A 22280-nucleotide genomic window follows, 5' to 3' on the forward strand; every position below is an offset into this window, starting at 1 on the left:
CGTTACAGCTGCAACCAGAACCTGCTCCTAAATAATTAAAAGTCTTAGCCATTTTGCTATTAGCCAAAAGAGCATGCAGAAATAGGGATTCCCCCAAGACAAAACCAGTACATTTCTAACTGACAAAAGGCTAGACAACGATGAAATCAAAGAGGGCTGGGATAGCATATGTTGAACCAATCTCATCGAAAAGTGACCATATTTGCTTGGACCACACATAACTGCACTAGACACAGTGATGCACGGAGAGTTTCCTAAGCACCACGTTTGAACCGTGTTACAAGAAGAACCAGATGCCTAGAAGTCTTTAAACTCTCAAAGTTAAAATCTAGCTGGCTTGTTTTAAGGTCCTCAGAATTTCAGAAATTATATGATGAAGCAATTTCGTGCAAATCCTTACAAACATCGTACCTTGAGACATTTTAGTAGAGAAGGCAAAAGAGGTGCTTGAGAGAGCTTATGCTTCCACGACGGCTGCAGCCTCACGACGTGGCCCAGTAGCAAGAGGGTGGATAACCGAGAGGCGGCCTTGCCCACATATTCATTCATTTTGTCCAAGAGGTGCTGAACATGCACAAGAACAAGAGAAACGATCTCAATAAAGCTGAGGAAAGTCAAGGGACCCCAGGGAAACACTCATGTGAATGCATGAAGTGCACACGAGGCGAGGCAGCAGTGACCAACTCCAGTCTCTCGAGTCGTCACTTGGATGTAAAAAAGGGTCATGCAGGTAAAGAGATCAAACTCAAGGTTTTTTTAAAGCCATGCAAACAAACACACTGTTGTGTTGCATGAGTCCTGAGAGAGGGCAGCCAGTCTGCAACTCATGAAAAAGAGTCCCCACAATACAGGTCTGTAAGCAGGAAGGTGACTCTTCTGTATCTTTCTGAAATACAACTAGGCCACTTCTTAGAATAACCTCTGTTCTAATAAGCCTCGAATAAGTGGAAGCTGCTGAAACTTCAGGGGATCCTACTGGAAGCAGCTACTTATTGCTACCAGGGCCTTGCTTCCATGGTTTGGCCCCAGATATAACTCAGGTAGCAGTAGAAGTTAAAATTCAGCCCAGAGTGGGGAAAAAAAAAAACAAAAACAAAAAAACCACCCAAGATGTACTGTAAAAGGCAGACAATGGCAAGGCCTTCAAATCCCAGTTAAGTAAATCACCAGTACACATGAACTCAAGACAAATCAAAATGTGCAACTGCAAGGCTTTGTCACCTATTTACCATCAACAAAAATAAAAGCAAAAACAAAACATAAAGAAGCCTTCCACGTGCCTGGTGCTTGGAAAGAGCACTAGGCAATCAGCCCCATGAGGTACTCACATTTACAGCATTTGCCATATGGATTAAAAGTCTAAAAGGATTAAAACCCTTCTCAGAGCACGTGTTTAAAGATGGGTACCTCATGGATCATCGTCACTATACAATTATAGCTTAGGATGACAGGATTTCTTCTGAGAGCAAGATCTTTGAAGGCCTCTGAAATATGTTGTATTTCGAAACCTTTTCAGGAAACAAAAGTCCTGACGACTATTTGTATGTGTAGTTACAACCTGGGAGCAGCGTCATCAGTGGCACACGGAAGTGGAAGCAGTAAGCTGTAAACATACCAGGTATTGGGGCTACACAGACACAGTCAACAGCCCTCGGAAAAAGTGAATCAGATCTCTACTATTCAGCAGGTACCTTATCATGGGGCTCTTGCAAGGTAGTCAGGATGTGCAATACAGGCTGAGAGTTGGTTTCCAGGTAATAATCCACCAAGGTGTTCACAAGCATCGGACCACGGTCTAAAGAAAGAAAAGGACTACTTATAATAGTTATTTCCTCTAACATTCTAAACCTACCTCAAATATTAATAGTTGCCAGTAACAAAATTCAGAGAATGGTTCTTTGTACACAACCCAAAGTTACATGAAGTGTTGTATTTCTGTTTTCTAAAATGAATTTAGGTTTAACAACAGGAATATCAAGTTTATATGCCTAAGTAGCCATAGTCCATTTCAGTTGCTCAGTGGTGTCTGACTCATTGCGACCCCATGGACTGCAGCATGCCAGGCTTCCCTGTCCATCACCCACACCCTGAGCTTGCTCAAACTCATGTCCATTGAGCTGGTGATGCCACCCAACCATCTCACCCTCTGTCGCCCCCTTCTCCTCCTGCCTTCAATTTTTCCCAGCATCAAGGTCTTTTCCAATTCTTCACATTAAATGGCCAAAGTATTGAATCTCAGCTTCAGCATCAGTCCTTCCAATGAATATTCAGGACTGATTTCTTTAGGATTGACTAGTTTAATCGTCCTGAAGTCCAAGGGACTCTCAAGAGCCTCCTCCAGCACCACAGTTCAAAAGCATCAATTCTTCAGTGCTCAGCTTTCTTTGTGGTCCAACTCTCACACCCATACATGACTGGAAAAATCATAGCTTTAACTAGACGGACCTTTGCTGGTAAAGTAATGTCTCTGCTTTTCAATATGCTGTGTAGGTTTGTCATAGCTTTTCTTCCAAAGAGAAAGGGTCTTTTAATTTCATGGCTGCAGTCACCATTTGCAGTGATTTTGGAGCCCAAGAAAATAAAGTCTGTCATTGTTTCCAATGTTTCCCCACCTATTTGCCATGAAGTGATGGGAATCAGTGAACTAAAATGGATCGGAATGGGCGAATTTAATTCAAATGACCATTATATCTACTACTGCGGGCAAGAATCCCTTAGAAGAAATGGGGTAACCATCATAGTCAACAAGAGAGTCCAAAATTCAGTATTTGGATGCAGTTTCAAAAATGACAGAATGATCTCTGTTTGTTTCCAAGGTAAACTACTCAACATCACAGTAATTCAAGTCTACGTCCCAACCACTAATGCCAAAGCTGAAGTTGGACAGTTCTATGAAGACCTACAAGACTTTCTAGAACTAACACCAAAAAAAAATTTCCTTTTCATGATAGGGGACTGGAACGCAAAAGCAGGAAGTCAAGAGATACCTGGAGTAACAGGCACATTTGGCATTGGAGTACAAAATAAAGCAGGGCAAAGGCGAACAGAGTTTTGACAAGAGAACAAACTGGTCACAGCAAACACCCTCTTCCAACAACACAAGAGACAACTCTACACATGGACGTCACCAGGTGGCCAATACCAAAATCAGACTGATTATACTCTTTGCAGGCAAAGATGAAGAAGCTCTGTACAGCACGCAAAAACAAGACTGGGAGCTGACTGTGGCTCAGATCATGAACTCCTTACTGCAAAATTCAGACTTCAATCGAAGAAAGCGGGGAAAACCACTAGACCATTCAGGTATGACCTAAATCAAATCCCTTACGATTATACAGTGGAAATGACAGACAGATTCAAGGGATTCGATCTGATAGAGTGCCTGAAGAATTATGGACGGAGGTTTGTAACACTCTACAGGAGGCAGTGATGAGAACGAACTCCAAGAAGAAGAAATGCAAAAAAGGCAAAATGGCTGTCTGGGGAGGCCTTACAAATAGCTGAGAAAAGAAGAGAAGCGAAAGGCAAAGGAGAAAAGGAAAGATACAAGCATCTGAATGCAGAGTTCCAAAGAATAACAAGGAGGGATAAGAAAGCCTTCCTCAGTGATCAATGCAAAGAAATAGAGGAAAACAATAGAATGGGAAAGACTAGAGATCTCTTCAAGAAAACCAGAGATACCAAGGGAACATTTCATGCAAAGATGGGCACAATAAAGGACAGAAACAGTATGGACCTAACAGAAGCAGAAGATATTAAGAAGAGGTGGCAAGAATACACAGAAGAACTATACAGAAAAGATCTTAATGACCCCGATAACCACGATGGTGTCATCACTCACTTAGAACCAGATATCCTGGAATGTGAAGTCAAGTGGGCCTTAGGAAGCATCAATACAAACGAAGCTAGTGGAGGTGACGGAACTCCAGCTGAGCTATTTCAAATCCTAAAAAATGATGCTGTGAAAGTGCTGCACTCAATATGCCAGCAAATTTGGAAAACTCAGTAGTGGCCACAGGACTGGAAAAGGTCAGTTTTCCTTCCAATCCCAAAGAAAGGGAATGCCAAAGAATGTTGGAACTACCACACAATTGCACACATCTCACATGTTGGTACAGAGAAGGCAATGGCACCCCGCTCCAGTACTCTTGCCTGGAGAATCCCATGGATGGAGGAGCCTGCTAGGCTGCAGTCTATGGGGTCGCTAAGAGCTGGACACAACTGAGCGACTTCACTTTCACTTTCATGCACTGGAGAAGGAAATGGCAACCCACTCCAGTGTTCTTGCCTGGACAATCCCAGGGACAGGGGAGCCTGGTGGGCTGCCGTCTATGGGGTCGCATAGAGTCAGCCATGACTGAAGCAACTTAGCAGCACCAGCACACATTAATAATGCTCAAAATTCTCCAAGCCAAGCTTCAACAGTACCTGAACCGAGAACTCCCAGATGTTCAAGCTGGATTTAGAAAAGGCAGAGGAACCAAAGATCAAATTGCCAATATCCACTGATCATAAAAAAAGCAACAGCAGCAGCAGTGACAAAAATAATTCATGCCTATTGTTAACAACTCAGATTATATGAAAGGGAATAACACACAAGTGACAGCTTTCCTCACCACTGGCCTCACAAGCCACTGCAGAGACAAACACTCTTGGCTTTGGTTCATGTCCTTTCAAAACTTTTCATCCTGGCAGCAGCACTCACACACAGCCCCCACATCCACACAGCCACAGTTTGTGCACACGCATGTCTTTTCCACTCAACACGGTGTGGTGGAAGGGTCCCCCTTCTTCCTGCTGTCATGACACCTTCCACGATAGCACCGACAACCTGCTTCCTTCTCTGTACCGAGCTCCTCGCTCTCCTCACAGCTCTACTGTTAATTCAGTCAGCCACCTACTGAAGGATACTTTGGTTTTTCCAAGTTTTTGTTACATTTCATTCAAGTGAATGAAATATGGATTCTTATAAGTGGACCAAATGGCATGTGCTTTTAATTAATGACAGATATTCCAAAAGGGGTAAACTCCCATGTATTCATTCTCCTGCTAACAATACCCATTTATATGACCAATATTTGATTTCTGCCAATCTGGTAAGCAAAAAAAGGGTACTGTTTAAACTTATATTTCTATGATTAAAAAGAAGTTCTAGGTGGCTCAGTGGTAAAGAGTCTGCCTGCCAACGCAGGAGACACAGGAGATGCAGGTTCAATCCCTGGGCCAGGAAGATCCCCTGGAGAAGGAAATGATAACCCACTCCAGTATTCCTTTCTAGAAAAATTCCATGGACAGAAGAGCCTGGTGGGCTACAGTCCAGGGGCTGCAGAGTCAGACACAACTGAGCATGCACACAAGCATGCTTCATACTAAAAATGGCATATGACTGACAGATGACATGATGTATCTGGGATTTGTTTCAAAATACCTATGCGGGGGGAAGTCAGGGAGGTTCACTGAAACAGTGCAGGCTGGGCAAGCAAGGTTCCTTATGGGATTCTTACTTCTATGTTTGTGAGTTTATGTGAAGGGATTCCCAGGTGGCTCTATGGTAAAAATCTGCCTTCCAATGCAGGAGACGTGAGTTCGATCCCTGGGTCAGGAAGATCCCCTGGAGTAGCAAATGGCAACCCACTCCAGTATTCTTGCCTGGGAAACTCCATGGACAGAGGAGTTCTGGCAGGCTACAGTCCATGGGGTTGCAAAGAACTGGATACAACTAAGCGACTGAGCACGTGCACAGCCTGTGAACAAATAGTTCCATAACCAAAAGCTTAACACACCCACAGAATGAATCAGCCATGTATGCTTTCTCCTGGTGGTTTTAAAGACTCTCTTTAGAAGATGAAGCGGCTAACCAGGGTAGGGTCTGGCTTACCAGAACTGAGATTCTCTTTAAAGACGGCTGTTCCATCGCCACGCACACTCAGCAGCGGGGAGTCCAGCATGGAGAGGAGCTCCCCAACATTGGCTTGCTGGGCCATTGTCTGACACGAATGTGCTCTGCTGCTTCAGGACGCGCATTAAAGACTTTGAAGGTTCTTCATTGGTGCCACGACCAGACTAAAAAACAGAAGAGAAGTGTTGTGATAATTTTTTTCCCCCCACAAAAACCTACTTGCCAGACGATCTGAGCATGTTTTCAAAGCAGTGTTTGTCCGGAACACTGTTGATAAAAAGAAGCTAAGGTGTGTAAATAACGGTGTTCTTGACAAATTTATGAAGAGGAGTTCTAGGTAATGCAACAGAGAGAAACCTATTTTAAGAAAAAAACAAAAACCAGTTGGAATCATCCCAGCAACTTAGTGACAGGACTAAATTGAAGTTTTATTAGTTTTATTAATTACTGCTGATTCTACCTTGGGTTTAGGCTTCAAATCACTGGTCCAAAGAGTAGATGAACCATTTTCAGAAGAACTGAAAGAATGCTATCTTCTTGATAACCCCATCAGTGTCTGGAAGACAGTATGGCCCATTAGGTCACAAGTGTGTGAGTTCGAAACCTGATTTCAACCCAGGATGGTTCCTCTGTTTTCAGTTTATGCCCCTCATTCCAGACACCGATCCCACACTCCAATGCTGCTGGTTACAGCGAAGTGGGTATGAATGAACAGGGGCATCAGGGCAAAACCTGCACCTTCAAATACTCAGTCCTTCATAGCAGTGGAGCAGTCACTTTATATAAAAAAGCAGCTCACTCTCCACAAGTCACTAGACACACTTAAAACCATTCATTTCTCCCCACTATGGTTTTTAAAGCTGTATTTGTAAAAACAGCTACTATTTCTTAGACAGGCACTGCAAACCCTTCACAAATATCATCAAATATACTTCATATATAACTACAGTATGATTGGTTCTTTTATCCCCCGTTTTACAGGGAGAGGAACAGAGATCAAGCTATTTGCTTAGTGTCACAAAGTTGCTGCTGCTGCTAAGTCACTTCAGTCGTGTCCGACTCTGTGCGACCCCATAGACGGCAGCCCACCAGGCTCCCCGGGTCCCTGCGATTCTCCAGGCAAGAACACTGGAGTGGGTTGCTATTTCCTTCTCCAATGCATGAAAGTAAAAAGTGAAAGTGAAGACACTCAGTCGTATCCAACTCTTAGTGACCCCATAGACTGCAGCCTACCAGGCTCCTCCGTCCATGGCATTTTCCAGGCAAGAGTACTGGAGTGGGTTGCCATTGCCTTCTCCACAAAGCTATCAGGAGGCAAAACCGGGGAGAACTGAAATTTGATCCCAAATGTACTTCACTCAAAGCCCTAAGTCCATAAACATGACATTAAACTAACTCGTGGTTGTGATCATCACAGTGACTGTGAGGCAGGCAGATATTATCTTTATTTTACAAATCAGAGTATGGATATTCAAAAAGGATAAACAATTCTGCCAAGGTCCCAAAGTAAAGCAGAACTTAGATGGCTCAGCTCTCAGACCAACTGTATATGTCACTTGCAGCCACATTAAAATATACTCTTAATTTGTATTTGCTGGTCTTTGAGTAAGCTAGAGTAATGTTCTGGAACTGGCGGTCCAGTAACTAAGACTCTGTGCTCCTAGTGCAGGGGGCCCAGGTTTAATCACTGGTCAGGGAACCAGACACCACATGCCACAACTAAAGATCCTGCATGCTGCAACTAAGACCCAGTGCGGCCAATTAAATATTAATACATAAATAAAGATACATACTTAAAAAAGGAACAGTTCTCAGGCTTCAGTATGTATTAAAATCACCTGAGATCTAACTTTCTGGGCCCATTTTGGAACTGAATTGTGGACTCAGGAATCTTCATTTTAATAAGCACTCCAGAATAATTCTTTTAAGGGTAAATAAGCCCCATTTGACAAACACCACACAAAGGAAAAACTGCTAATGAAGAGTTAAGCTCCTCCTTCTAGAATGCCAAATTTGAAGTAGCAATGACTCCCTGAAACTGGTGAGTATTAACTTATTATTATCCGTGCTCTTGTTTAATTACAACCTGGTGATATTCAGTGATTTTTCTTTTGGTGAATCAGAAATTCATTAGCCAGAAAGATCAATTAAAACATATAAATAAATTTTTGACAGCAAATCTTGATACAGAAAACACGCTGTATAATAAAAATATAATACAAATTTATATTTACATAAGTATAAATCCAACAGGTAAATCATAAAGGAAGTCATTTCAAAGGACTCAGAAATGTGAGACCATAATCAGTAAGGTTTCACTGTAAAAGGTGAAAGCTGAAAATAGAAACAAATTTCACCTTATTGTAAGTTGGATTATATTAAACTCACAAGCGAAGACAATACCAACCTGTCAGGGTTTATTGTTCATCGAAAGGATTAAATGAGATAACCTATATCACACAGTTAAGCACAGTACCTGGCACAAACACTCACTCACTGAGTGGTACTCACATATCACCATTACGAATACTGGTGAAAATCTTTGGGTCACCACTTTCAAAATGACTTTAACAGCACATTTATCTAGCTGATCCCCACATTCATCTCTACTTCGGGTAACTCACAAATGGTTCTTAGAGGTGTCTTGCCCCTAAGTTCAGCTTTGTGCCAGTCGAGCGGACACTTGCCTTGCCTCAGGCTAGCGAGGCTCCTGAGTCTGTCTTCCGTGCGCTCAGAAGACAGTCGTGTCGGGGCTGCCCTGCAAATGCAGGCAGCCCGGAGCAGAGCAACTAGGCAGAGATGGCGCCCATCCAGCCAACTTGGCGGCACTCAGGGCTGACCAGCACGGACCACCTCACTTATTTTCAGGCTGTAACTTAGGTATAAAGTCTGGTTTCTGGAGGCTACTCTTTCCAAGTGCTTTACAGAAAGCAAAAATAATGTTTCAGTCTAAAATACACTTGTACATTTTTTTGGCAACAACCTTTTGTTGCTTGTCTCCTCAGTTCTAAAATTCTACCTTTCAATCATATTTTTCTTATCCCCAGGAAAAATATAAATCATGGGTTTTTTGTGGGATTTTTCATTTAAGTGCCTCAAGTTCAAGGATTTTTGAGATTCTAAAAAGCCCTCTCGGGAGTTCAATCATAAGCCTTTGGAATTAGTTCCATGACCGGAATCTCTCTCTTTTTTAAACTTATTCAAATACTTGGTTAAGTGCAGGGTGCTAAGTAGGGAAGAAAGACTTGGTGTGTGCCATGAAGAACTAGACATATACGAGCAGGAAATGGACAAGGTTCAGTGAGTACACAAGGGAGGGAAGGGACCAGCTCCAGCTGGATGTGGTGGGAGTGGGTGAGTTGCACATGTTAAACACACTTTACAGCCTAGAGGAGACAAGGGAAAAGTCACTGAGAGGTTAGCACCACAGCTCATCAGGCATCTGCTTTCGCCGTCAAAGTCTTGCTTCCATTTTGGAAGTAACCAAGCATAGCAAACAGGAGATGGGAGAAGCCGAGAGTTCAGTATCTGAGTTCATACAGTTCTGTATCCTACCCACCAGAGCAACATTTTGTTTAGTTTAAGACTACCACTGGGGGCCACACGGCACAGTACAGTGCTATCAATGATGCTGTTTATATTAGGGAGTCATGACTTTCAACACCCACTCCCTACCCCAAAACCTGTCCCTCTGCCAGTCTCCTAGACCTCAGTAATAGGCACAACCATCAGTCTACAGCCGACACCTAGGTGACATCCTTGACTCTTCCGCCACTCTAATGCTCACATCTAATCCTCCAGCAAGCCCACCGACTACCCCTTCCGTTTCATCCCAGTCCAAGCCCCCATCGTGTCTCCTTGAAAGAACGAGGGTCCAGCAGTCTCCAACACTCCTCTCCCCTACACCACCACCAAGACACTCTGAAACAGGGAAATCAGACCCCACTGCTCCCATGTGAAATCATCCAGCGGCTCCCCACGGAGCGCACGAGAGTCGGCTCCACTGTGGCTGCCAGGCGCACCTGACGGGGCGGCCTGCTTCGCCGCACCCTGCCGTCCTGCTCTAGTCTCGGGTTCCGAAGGCTCAGGGACACAGCGCCCTGCGCAGGCCGCTGCACTTGCTGTTGCCTCTGTCCTTGGGGGGCTTTTCTCCCAGATCCTCGTGTTGCTACTGGTTTCAAGTCTCTGCTCAAAATGTCACCATCCTGGAGAGGCCTCCCTGACCACCTAATCTAAAGCAACACAGGGGTTCCACGTCACTACTTCTGAATAAACCAAACTTAACCCCTACACTGGTAACCAGATTTGATCAAACAGAACACTTAGCATGGTCTCAACAAGCATGGAAAACAGGGATTTACCAAAGTTCGGTTTTAGTTTCTATTTTTGGCCCAAATCTGGCTGTGGCCTTGGTCTGTAGGACCGAAAGTTGAACAGTCCATCGGCCACTTTAGCAGCATTTAGCAGCATTTCTGGGACTGTGTACGTGTGACCAGCAAGGATATGTTAATGTTACCATCATATGTAATCCACACAATGTCTGTAATGTGGACAGGCATGCATTTAGGATTACCGTTAATATCGGAACAAAGAGAAAACATTCTAGATGCAACATCTAGGCTTTGTGTTTTATAAGTTGAAATTCCATCAATACAATATTTATTCATTTATTATTATTAAAAATAAAAGCCTCGGTTAATGTGATTTTTATGTTCGAAAACAATTAAGGACTTTCAAACAGTTAAATGTATTAATGAGTATCAAGAAGGTAGGTTCACTAGATAGCTTTACAAATAACATTAATTATTCTTTGAGCCAAATGTTTATAAAACTTTTAACAATACTTGGCTACACAAAAGAAATTAAAGTATATTTTAATTCTAACCTTTACATAATTGTTTTACATTTATAATAAAAAATAATCATTTAATAACTTCATTTAATTTGTAATCCTAATTTGTAGTCTTTCAAGAAAAAGTCAGATTTGGGAACACCACACGTCTTGTGAAGGTGAATTAAAAATAAAATGCCAGTTTGTTATCTAAATTTTAAAACATGAAAAATAAAACCAAACCACAGTCAACAATATCCACGATAAATCATCTTCAAGTCAAACATAAAGAATATGAAAAAAACAATGTTAAGAAAAAAATGAAATACTCAAACACATTTTATACTCACTAATCAAAAATTTCAAAACAGATTTTATAAAACCATTATAGGAAGACAATTTCTTGTAGTTTTTGTCTTGTATTTTGTGTCTGTGGGGGCTAAAAATTTAAACAAAAAGCTTTTCAAGATGACTGACATAGGTTGTCAATAACCGTTAAGGTGGCTTTAAGATGAAGGATCCTTGAGGCTTGACCAAGCTATGAATCCCAGGTACAGGTTCCTTCTAAAACATAATTTACCAGAAACTCTCCTGAATTCCATTCTGCTTTGTCCACAAAGGTTAGTGATGGGGCTAAAAGTGGCAGCTGAAGGGGAACATCTTTCTAGTATCACCCACCTGCTAACACGGGGGCAGTCCAGCAGCTGACAGTGCTGACCAAGTACTTTTCCTACGTTAAAATTTCAGACTTTAACAAGAGGACTACTGTAACATAAAACAAGTGCAATATTGAAAAATATTTAATACAATCTGAGATTTCTGATGTGTGACATTCAGCTTGGGCCTTGAGGATATGAACAGGACCTTCTGACACTGGGTTCAAACACATATTCAGTGGCCAACCAACAACGGACAGGGTGACGTACCCATAAAACGCTTGAAAATGGGACTTGCTTGGACCACCAGCCCAAGGTTAAGAATCCATCTGCCAGTGCAGGGGACCCAGGTTTGACCCCTGGTCTAGAAGATTCCACATGCCTTGGGGCAACTGAACCCATGAGCCACAACTACTGAAGCCCATGCCCTCTAGAGTCTATGCTCCCCAACAAGAGAAGCCGCCACAATGAGACGTCCTCACTCACCACAACTAGAGAAAGCCTGTCTAGCAATGAAGACTCAGTACAGCCAAAAATAAATAAATAAAAATTTTTAAAAAAAAAATTTTTTTAATGAGAAGTCAAACTCAAGGAAGTCTTCCGTACTCGTGAGGGAACAATGCTTCTTCCACCTTCTTGTGAGTCTACAATCTGTATTAAGACCCTGTTTGTGAACAGACAGCAAGCTTTAAGGCAAAAATCCTCACCTTATTTCGTAACTCTTATGAGGCAAGATGAGGCAGACAGTGACAATACAGCAAAGGGCAACCAGGGAGGCACCAGCCAAGTCCCATCAGCCGTCTGTGCACAAAGACGGCGGACAGAACGCCTTCTCATCTTCCCTATGCCCTTCCTGCAGACAGAAAGCTGCTGCGCTGCGCACTCCTGCCTCCAAACTCAACATCCTGCTCAGGGACCACTCAGGCCACACTCCTAGCCACAGACACGCTAGATCCCTGTATTTAGGAAGGATATATTCTAGGACTCTAGGAATCCTCCAGCTCTTAAAAAGCACAGTAGCATACATCTCATCCCCAGAAAACTGATTAAGACAAGTAGTAGATAAAGCCATGTTAAGATGTAAATGCTAACTCATTAGCTCAGGGGTCCTCAGCCTAGTTCGTACACTAGAATAACCTGGAGAGGCTATGAAATCCTGAAGCCCAGGCCTCACTCCAGAGCAGGTTAAGGGGCAGGGTCCAGACAGGACATCTGGTTTGTTTTTATAGACCCATGTGGGTTTTTAAGGCACAGCCAGGGTTGAGAACCTCTTTGCTAGTTAAATGGCTTGCTCGAAACACTCAGGATTCAATTTTATTTAGTAGTTAAAACCAATTTTTGCTGTTAGACAGAACTGATTTGAGTTGCAGGTAAACCAAGTACCCCAGCTATACAACCTTAGGAAAATTACGTAACATTTCAGAGCCCAATTCCTTATCTGCATAATGAAGACATACCAAAAGTACGGCTGTGAAGAGGAAAATAAATAACCATAGGATGCACTTAACACCATGCCTGGCACTCAATAAGCCATTAATAAATTACCGATAATTTGACTAATTACTTCACGGCACAGAAGGTCCAGTTACTGGCAAATAGCTAAAATCATCAACGTTACATCCTGAATGCAAAGAAACCTCTTTGCACCAGTGCAACCACAGACAAGATAAATGATTCTCCCCTCCCTTCCCCACGGCCGCTGCACTGAGTTTACACCTTACCTGTTCTGGGGACAATTGGTACTTTAGTTTTCTGTGCTGTCAACCTGGTGTCTTTCATGGTCACTGGAGAGAAAAAACACATATCTGTAAATCACCATCTCACGCTGCAGTGAGATCCCAGACGCCATCAGTGGGGTGTTGGGGTTCACTGGCTTCCCGCTCCACCCCATCCCTGACAGGTAGCCATCTGGTTTCCACTGGAATGGTGCACGGGCCTCTCCCCATCTACATTTCCGAACAGCTGGCTGCAGGAAAATTCTTTATATGCGCTGAACTTGTAAAGTCTGCCTTTTGCTAACTGTCTTTATTAGAGCCATAAATGAGTGGGCAGTAAATGCGCGGGCAGGACAGGCTCTAGAATTAGAGCTCAGAGTAGAAAAACCCAGGCCCCGCCACTGAGCAGCCATGCAACTCTGGCTGGGTGACTGCATGTCTCTAACGTCTAACCTTAAATCCTGTCATCTGTACGGAGAGAAGAGCCGTGGTGCCTGCCTCCTAAGGCTGCGTGGGGCAGAGTAACTACCCGATGTGCCCCACAAGTAAGAACAGTGCCAGGCATGAAGCACGTCCTGGTCCCCCATAAGCCCCCCGCCCCTGCCCCACTAGCCTCACCTTCTCTCAGCTGACCTATGTGCTCCCCACTTTAGGACCAGGTACAAGCTGTCCCTGTGTCCCCAAGACCTGACCTCTGCCCGCACCCAAGCTCAGTCTTCACCCTCAAATTCTCTGCTTGAATAGGCGCTTCCTCAGAGAAGCCTTCACTTTCCTCCACTCACGCCCAGACCAGGCGAGGCCCAGCATGTGCTCCCTGTAGCCTGTGTTTCTCGGTGTCACTGACCACAACCCAATTAAATAAGTGCAATGAGTTACTGAGCGTGTCCCCATCAACAGCACAGGAGTCCAGGCAAGGAAAGACGGGGCTTCTTCAGAGCGGTATCTCCTGCAGCTGCCAGTCTGGGACTTGTTGACAGAATGACTAGGAGTCAGAACATTTCTTAAATAAATGTACAAAGCTGAACTTGGCCTTCAAAACAGCACCACCTTAACCTAATCCCTCTGCATGACAAACATATTTGAGAACAGCTAGCATTTTTCTATTTTCTTCTCCTGCTCCCCTTTCTAAATTATATTAAATACCCATGTTTAACATGAATATATATACATTCCAGTTTGCTTTTTAAAATGTGGATCCTTCAAACTACATTTAGGTACAGCCTGATTAGACTGTGAGCTCCATGGGGACTGGGACCACCTGTTGGGTCCACTGGTGGACACCCAGGGCCTATTTAGCGTCCAGTACCCAATGGGCAAATATACTCTGTGTGGGTCAACAAAAAGTTCACCAGCTTCTTTGGTAGCCATTCCAGGGTGAGACGTAGACATGGCAGCTGAACCTCATATACAACAAAGGCCTAGTTACAGTCAACATGGAAGAGCCTAGAAGCAAGCCCTTCAATATATGATCCTGGCCAAAGCTGAACTAGTGTGTCGGGCAGCTCTCTCACAGTTAAAACTTCATGCTCAGATGATGGGGTAATTATCTTTCCTCGTGGAACACATTCTAGGCATTTAATACCAGCAGTCCTCAGCAGCTTACTCCAAGTGTGTGTGCAGAGCTGGGCAGAGGCTGGCTTTCCGAGGAGGCCAAGCAAACCATTCAGACAGGGAGTGCTTGCCCAGCCACAGTCACTCCACCAGAAGGGCTGCAGTTAAAACCGTGGAGCCTCTAATCTTGAGAATGTTAGAATCAGCTGTGAGTCCAGTGAGTCATGCAGACTCCTCTTGCAATTAATCGCAGTTGGATGTTTCACCTGAAAAGGAACATCTAAGGCAAGGGTAAAATTAGGATGTAATACCAGATGCGATCTTGTAGCCTGTCCAGCCAGGATCACCGTCACAGATAAAGAAATTGGCATAGAAAGCCAGAACGGTTTTTGTCCAATGCTCGACATAACACTTAACATCTTTACCACCATGCTAAAAGATGGTAATGGTAATAAGTGTTGGTGAGTCAAGGGCTACCTGCCATTATTTATATTTGAAGTGTTTACTTGTTCACTTATATTTAAATCCTGCCCCATGGAGGTATTACTAGGGAAAATCATGTGACCTGTGAACTTCCTGCTTAGAAGTGAGGAATGGAGAAGACCCTCCTCAAAAATGTCCCCCTGAGGGGTTCTGATGGAAACACCTGTCAGGGCGTAACAGGGCCAATGCAATGTTCTTACCTTCAGAAGCCAAATTAAAAAGGAAATATGCCCTCAGACCTAGACCCTTCCTCTTTGATGTCTGACCCCAAAGTGGTATTCTCACCTGAAAGCAACACGGTGATTGCCCTTCTACAAGGGCAATTAAGAAGTCTCTCTGAATAAAAATAAAGGGTGGGTTCCAGGAAGATGAGAGCTCTGTGCTTTAGTGTTTTGAGATTAAGCAGAAGGAGCACAGGCCAACTTGTTTTCACATTTCACCTTCATTTCATTCTTTAGGTGTTTCCAGAGGGATGGCCTCTATACACGGGGCCACACACGGACTCCAGCTAGCCCAGTCATGTGGCGGTGTCACCAGCAGGGTGACTGTTTCATCCATCTCTGCCCCAGCATATCTGCATTACAAGCTGAGAGCGCTAAGAGCTGTGTGCGCCTTCATGAAACACTCGTGGCAGGCACCCAAATGCCTTCAGAAAGCATTTTATCTGAAAATATCAGCTGAATATTCGGACTTTTGGAAAATCAAGTGTTGTGTGTGGCCTTCTCACCCCTGGGACTCTTCAGAACCACAAACCCCACGTAAAATATGTAACTATGTATCACATCGCCTAAGATAATCTTGTCAATGATGTAAAAACAACTACAGGTATGATAAAGGTAGACAGTTGTCTTTTCACTGTAACTTGTTTTCTATACTGAGATTTTTATCTAAGAAAGTTCAAAGACAATTCAGACACAGGTTGAGGCAGAAATGGATCGAGCACAGCACAAAGAGAAGAGCTACATTACACCGATAACAGACAGTAATAAAATGGCAATAATATACTTTACACAGTCAGGCCTGGCTCTGGCTCCGTAACACTCAGGTGATTTCTTACAGGAATATTCTACCAAGTGAATACAGTTGTCTTCAGCACAAATGCATCTAAAAAAGGTAAGATATGAGCTCCAATTCCTCTTCCTACTTCTGCAGAGAAGGAAATATCACTCAAGTGTGTAAGTGAAACAGCTGAGAGCAAAACCTGGCAACATGTATAGTCATGTGTGATTTAAATGGTCTCAGCAGTGTGGTCCCTCTCAAGGTTGTATAAACAGAGGAGGAGCTCCAGGTTCTCCATTCAGAATGTTAGCCATCAGGGACCCAAAAGGACAATCTGCTGGAGCGTATAACCTATTTCATAGGTGGATCCTCTAGCATCTTGTCTGCAGGGAGAGACACTGATTTTGGTTAGGTGTACGCTTTCTATAATATAAGGCACTTCCCTGGTGGCTCAGTGGTAAAGAATCTGCCTACAATGCAGGAGAAGCAGGTTCAATTCCTGAGTCAGGAAGATCCCCTGGAGAAGGAAATGGCAACCCACTCCAGTATTCTTGCCTGGAGAATCCCATGGACAGAAGGAGCCCGGCAGGCTACAGTCCATGGGGTTCCAAACAGTCGGTCTTGAGTCAGTGACTAAAACAACAGCAACCACCACCTCATCTATAAACTATGTTTCTTATGTTTTAACTTTCTATTAGCATGAACAAAATTATTTACCAAGAAAATAAACCAAGTGTCATGTTTCAAAATACAGAGCTTCTCTTAAAATAAATCTGAGCAAACTGTAAGTTTTCTTTAGGTTTCAAGTTCAAGGACTAAAATAGAAAACTCCTAGGAAATAAAGGCACAAGCTTTGATAGTCTAGGACTAACACCTGTGGTTCTCAAAGGTGGTCCTCACACCAGCAACACCCATCACTTAGGGCTTTAAGCCTGGTCTGAGACTTCTGAATCTGGAAGTGGGGTCTTCCAGGTGACTCTGAACCACTAGTCTAGGAAGGAGGGGGAAGGCAAGAAATATTAAAAAAAAAAAAAAATATATATATATATATATATACACACACTTTTGAGGTTCAAAAGAAAAAAAAAGATAGTGGATAAACCTTGGAAAAAAGCCCAATGGAATTGTGCCAGGTGATAAAGGTACACAGGGACTGAATCCTAAGCCTGACAAGAATTTAGCAAGTTACACACCTGAGTTCTCCACTTATAACTTCTTTTAATGTGACACCTAAGGTTGATTTCCCAGTGAACTGTAAAGAACCTTTCAATATAAAAGTTTTAACAAAATATAGTACAAGCAGTACATAGTCCATATTTAAAAGACTTAGGCCTTTCCTATCTGTGGGTTGCTTTTGTTTCTGAAAGCCCGAGTCCATTTTTAAGAGCAGTAAACTATTTGGAATGATCAACCGGCCTTCAGGCTGGGTCTATAAGTTCCTATTCAAACTTTCTTATCTGTGTGAATTTTGTTGGAGCTGAAGGGACAGAAAAGGGTATTTGGTCCACAGCTTCCCACAAACTCTCAGAGGGGAACTGAGGCCCCCAAAATCTTAAGAACCACTGACCTTTCAACTAGTTTATGAGCTCAGCAGTTCAGACCATTTATCAAGTGAAAGATTAAATGTGTGGGTTCTGGAGTCAACCAACAGGGTTCAAATCCTAGCTCAACTCACTGAATAAGTTACTGAAACCTCCAATTTCTCATCTCCCTCTCGGGTCCCTGAAAGGTTTCCAGAAGAGTTAACAGGATCACAAATGTCAAAAACTTTAGCACACTGTTTGGCATTGTGCCAATAAATACAAATTTTTATTATAACAATCTTACTACTACACAAAATGTACTGCTAGGAACATAAGGCTTAGAAGTCAACATTCACTAACATATTTGAAACACTGATGACGTCATTCTGTAGTTTAAAATGGACACACTTCATGTTTCTCGCTGTGCTGGTGTGCTCTGGACTCAGAGCAGCACAGGTCTTGGCCACTGCAGACAGTAAGGTCGCGACATCTGTCCTTTCTCACCGCAGCCCAGTGTGCCCTCCATCACCAACAGGAGAGTAAAATTATCCCTTGTCACTCAGATACTTCATGGGCTCTACTGCCATCACCTTCCCTTTAGAAGGTGACCTGTGAATTCTAGGCCAGTAACTACCATGTCTTGTTTTGTATCAAAACCAGGTTTTTAAGGCACTTTACTCATTAGATGATAACCTGAATTCATTCAGCCTTTAAAAGTGTTATCTTTTGCTACTTCCCTGTATAGAAAAAAAGTTAGTACTACACAAGAGAAGTAAGAAGAAATAAGCAAGGTCCTGGGATTATACATGTTTTATATACACGAAAATTTTTGTGTTTGTTTTTTTATTCTTCCCCCTCCCAAAAATAGACACTAGACATCAAATTACTAATGTTTAGGAACTACAGGCTTAAAAAGCAAAGCAGATATATGTATACCTATGGCTGATTCATGTTGAAGTTTGACAGAAAACAACAAAATTCTGTAAAGCAATTATCCTTCAATAAGAAAATAATTTTTTAAAAAAAGCAAAGCAGAAAGGGAAAAATCTAAAATTGTTGATGGTAATTTTAGACCAATTTAAATGGGCTGAAATCTTTTTCAGACCAATAGAAAAAAACAGTTGTTTTTTTTTTTCATATACAAACTATACGAAACACTGAGAGGAAAAAATTTAGTGTTTAAGTATATGCCAATTATAAATATTTATTTTTAAAGCAAAAAGCTAAAGGTAGAGGTTTAAATGCTATTGAGTACACTTTTCTTTCATGCTTGCAGCTACTTAATTGATAAAACCAATACCAATAAAACTAATCTCTCAAAGAGAGATTTAGAATATGAGGCACTTACAAGGAATATCTTTTTCTAAAATGTGATAGGAAAGAATAAAAACTCAACAGGTCAAGCTAAAAGTCGCTGGTTTGCTTAGTTATTATAAAGCCATTTAACACCTGATTCGATCAACGTAGAATGTTTAACCTGACCCCCAAAGGACTTGAAATCTATGTGACTTTTAGAAAAGCTTGAAATGGTTGATGTATTGCTGTATGTGGCTCATCTGCAGTCAAGAATATCTAATTAATTCCAGGAAACGTTAATTTTAGTCCACCAAGGCCCTAGAACCCAGAAAAGAATGGTGCCTGCACCTTAACAAACTTTAAAAGAAGACACCTGTAAGATCAAGTCAGCTGTACCTCAGAGCCCCAAACTCACCCACCACTATATACACCAGACGTTAGGAGCTATTTTAAGAAATGCCTCTGCAGTGAATTATAAATTAAAAGAAAAATAGCCAAACTGATAACTTCAGCCACTGGTCCTCAACCTCTGGTGCCATCAGAATCACCTTTAACTTCTTCCAAAATATATATCCAGGGTGTCCTCAGCGACATATGCAAACTACCTGTGCATGAAGGTTTGACAGACACTACTGTTAAGAGATTTCTCATTTCCAGCAATTTCATTATTCTACAGAGAGGAATATATTTGATCTGTCCTCGTCAAGACTGTTTAGTTTCACTTCACAAATGAGAACAGAAGGCATCATGTTACACCCGCAGACTGGGATGTCTTCCCTCTTAAGAATCCAATCAGGCAGAGTACAACTGAGTCACAGGATTTGAGACACTCCAATTTAACGGAAAACAAGTAAGAATGCGGGTAGCTGCCTAGGAATCTGTCTAACTAGGAATTTAGGAACAAGCCAAAGTCTATGACACCAGGAAATGCATGAAGCAGAGAAAGCTTACATCATTCGCCCTTTCATGCACCTGATGTAAGAGTGTTTGGCCTAAGATATTAACTTTAGCAAGAGGATATTACCCATTTACATCTTCTATAAACACCCCTTAAGTTTACACCCGGTGGTTAGAGGAAGATTCTGCAGCTCCCCAGGGCCATAGCAAAGGATGTTTCACTGTTTCTGAGGCGCCTCATTAGCTTGATGCGCGACCGTTAAAGTTTGCATTTCCCCATACGACCTTAAATCAGTTTCCACATTTGCATATTCCAGGTTTACTCGGGAATGTTCAACTTAAGCATCACAAGTGGTTGCTCAGTAAATCAAGGGCTCCCACAAGGTTGGGTTTTATAACGCTTCTCGAAATTTACAGCCCCGTTTTGTCAACAAGTGCAAATTCAGATGATTCCAAGTTGATCCCCAAATTATAAATCCAAGTATCTCAGAAGAATATTATTCTATTTTAGTACTTTTACCAGCTTAGGCTGTGTCAAGTGAAGTGCTATTTCTATGCTTTCTATAAAAAATCCGGCAAGGATTTTAGCATGGCTTCTTTCTGCAGTAAACGCATTGGTTTTATGAAAACATCAAATACTTTCCAGCCTAATTTAGACTACCGTGTTTATAGTCACAACACTGCCATCCCAAACAAAAGCTAAAGTATGTGAGCAAGTGGGCCCCTCTTCAGGCACTTATGCACAAACCCTGGCCAACTGATTAACTCTAATCACCTGATCAGAAAGAATGATAAGTCAGATCTGATCTATTAACAGATAAACGAGAATCATGTTAAGTACAAAAACAGGAGCACAGTCTTGAAATCAAGACTCCAGTTCCAATCCCGGCTCACAGTAATCCTAGAGGTGTGACCTTGGGGCACGGTACCCTAATCTCTCTGGGCCTCAGTTTCTTCATCTGAGAAATGGGAGGGATTCCTGGTGGCTGCCTCTCCCCTTTGTCGCGAGGGCTAAAGGAGGTGACGACTGCGGAGCCCTTCCACAGAGCGCGCTCCGTCAACAAGCTGCTGGTGTCAGGAGGACCGCGCCCCCTTCAAAGCCCCCACCCCCACCCCTCCAAACCCAGAACGCCAGAAGCAAAACTCTGTACTAGGAAACACAAAGAAACAGCTTTAATTCTCGAAGGGCTCTCTGACTGCCGGTTCTTCATCCTCAAGTTCCTCAAATGAATGAATGAGCGTCTAGGAGTGGCTCTGCAAATAGCTGTCTCTTAAGAATCACCTCTGCCGGCTGGAAGGTAACTGTCTTTCACCATCAATTAAACACCCAGAAGCACACCTGGAGCGAGGCACACACGCTCCTGCAAATTTCAGCGGAGACACCGAGTCCGGGCAGGTCCCCGATGCCCACAGGCAGACTCCGTTCATTCCCCGCCCCCACCCCCACCCCCTGACCCTTCTCATCAAGCCCTGGCAGCAGCCCCCACCCCCCAATCCAGACCTGCCTCTCCCGAGGAGGGTCTCTCCTCGGCTCTCCGCACCCCGCGGGAACCTGTCACCCCACCAAGCAAGGGGCTGGCAAAGCGGCCCACCTCACCCCCTGCCCTCGACACCGCGGCCCGGGGGGGTGCAGCGGTCCCTTCCGCCGCCGAGGAGGGGCCAAGGGCCGGCCGGGGCCGCCTCTCTTCCCCCAGAAACCCGTCAGGCCCCGTCGGTGATAGCGAGTAATAAGAGGGAGGGGAAAGCTCTCCAAACCCCCCCTTCCCGGGGTCCCTTCCCCGGCAAGTGAGCCCCTTGCCCCAGCCCCACAGGGCTTCCCAGACTGGGGTCATGGTGCCGGGACCGCCCCGAGAAGACCCCCGCGAAAAGGAAGGGGCGACACCCCCGTACTCACCCACCGTCTCCTCCCCCTCAGCTGTTTACCTCACAGTTCCTCCAGCCTACAGGGCGCCGCCATCTTGGACGTACAGCACCTCCCCCCCGTCGTGAAATGACCACTGCCGCTGCAGCCTCCGCCACGAAAAAGAATCCCCAGCCGCACCTCGCCTCGCCCTCGAACCCGAGGACCGTTGACCGTGGCCGACTGCCCCTTTGGAAAGAAGGGGCCGTTCTGCTCATTACTGGTTGTGCCAACCGGTCGAGAAAAAGCCAAGAGGAGTTGCAAGGTAGGGGGGTTACGGGGGCTGGGGAGGCGGGGACGGGCGGAAGGATTCCGAAAGGGAGCTGCTGAGAGATCTTGTGACTCCGAAGGAGGCGAAAAGAAGAGCCGGCGCGGCGGGGAGGAGCCACGCGAGAGAGCGAGGGGCGGGGAGGCGGTCACGTGACCCGGGCCGGGCGGGAGGGGCTGTGCAAGAGGCGTAAACAAGTTGGCCGCGCTGGGTGTGGTTGGGGCGCCTCCTGCATTCCCGAGGCTCGCACACCCGGATACTC

The 22280-nt window shown here is 43.9% G+C and overlaps 1 protein-coding gene across 5 annotated transcripts in view; it reads right to left on the bottom strand.

Annotated features, from left to right (window-relative positions):
- TSC1 (tuberous sclerosis 1) overlaps positions 1 to 22025 on the bottom strand; it is a 52099-nt gene extending 30074 nt beyond the window's left edge. For 2 of the 5 annotated variants that reach the window (XM_018054692.1, XM_018054690.1), the window contains exons 1-5: positions 21745 to 22025; positions 13108 to 13170; positions 5879 to 6063; positions 1692 to 1795; positions 412 to 564 (exon numbers count right to left, since the gene is read on the bottom strand). In XM_018054692.1, coding sequence (XP_017910181.1) covers positions 412 to 564; positions 1692 to 1795; positions 5879 to 5984 — 363 coding nt within the window. In that variant the 5' untranslated portion in view covers positions 5985 to 6063; positions 13108 to 13170; positions 21745 to 22025. 5 annotated transcript variants of the gene reach the window in all.

Source organism: Capra hircus, chromosome 11 (genome assembly GCF_001704415.2).
Source record: "Capra hircus breed San Clemente chromosome 11, ASM170441v1, whole genome shotgun sequence".
NCBI lineage: Eukaryota > Metazoa > Chordata > Mammalia > Artiodactyla > Bovidae > Capra > Capra hircus.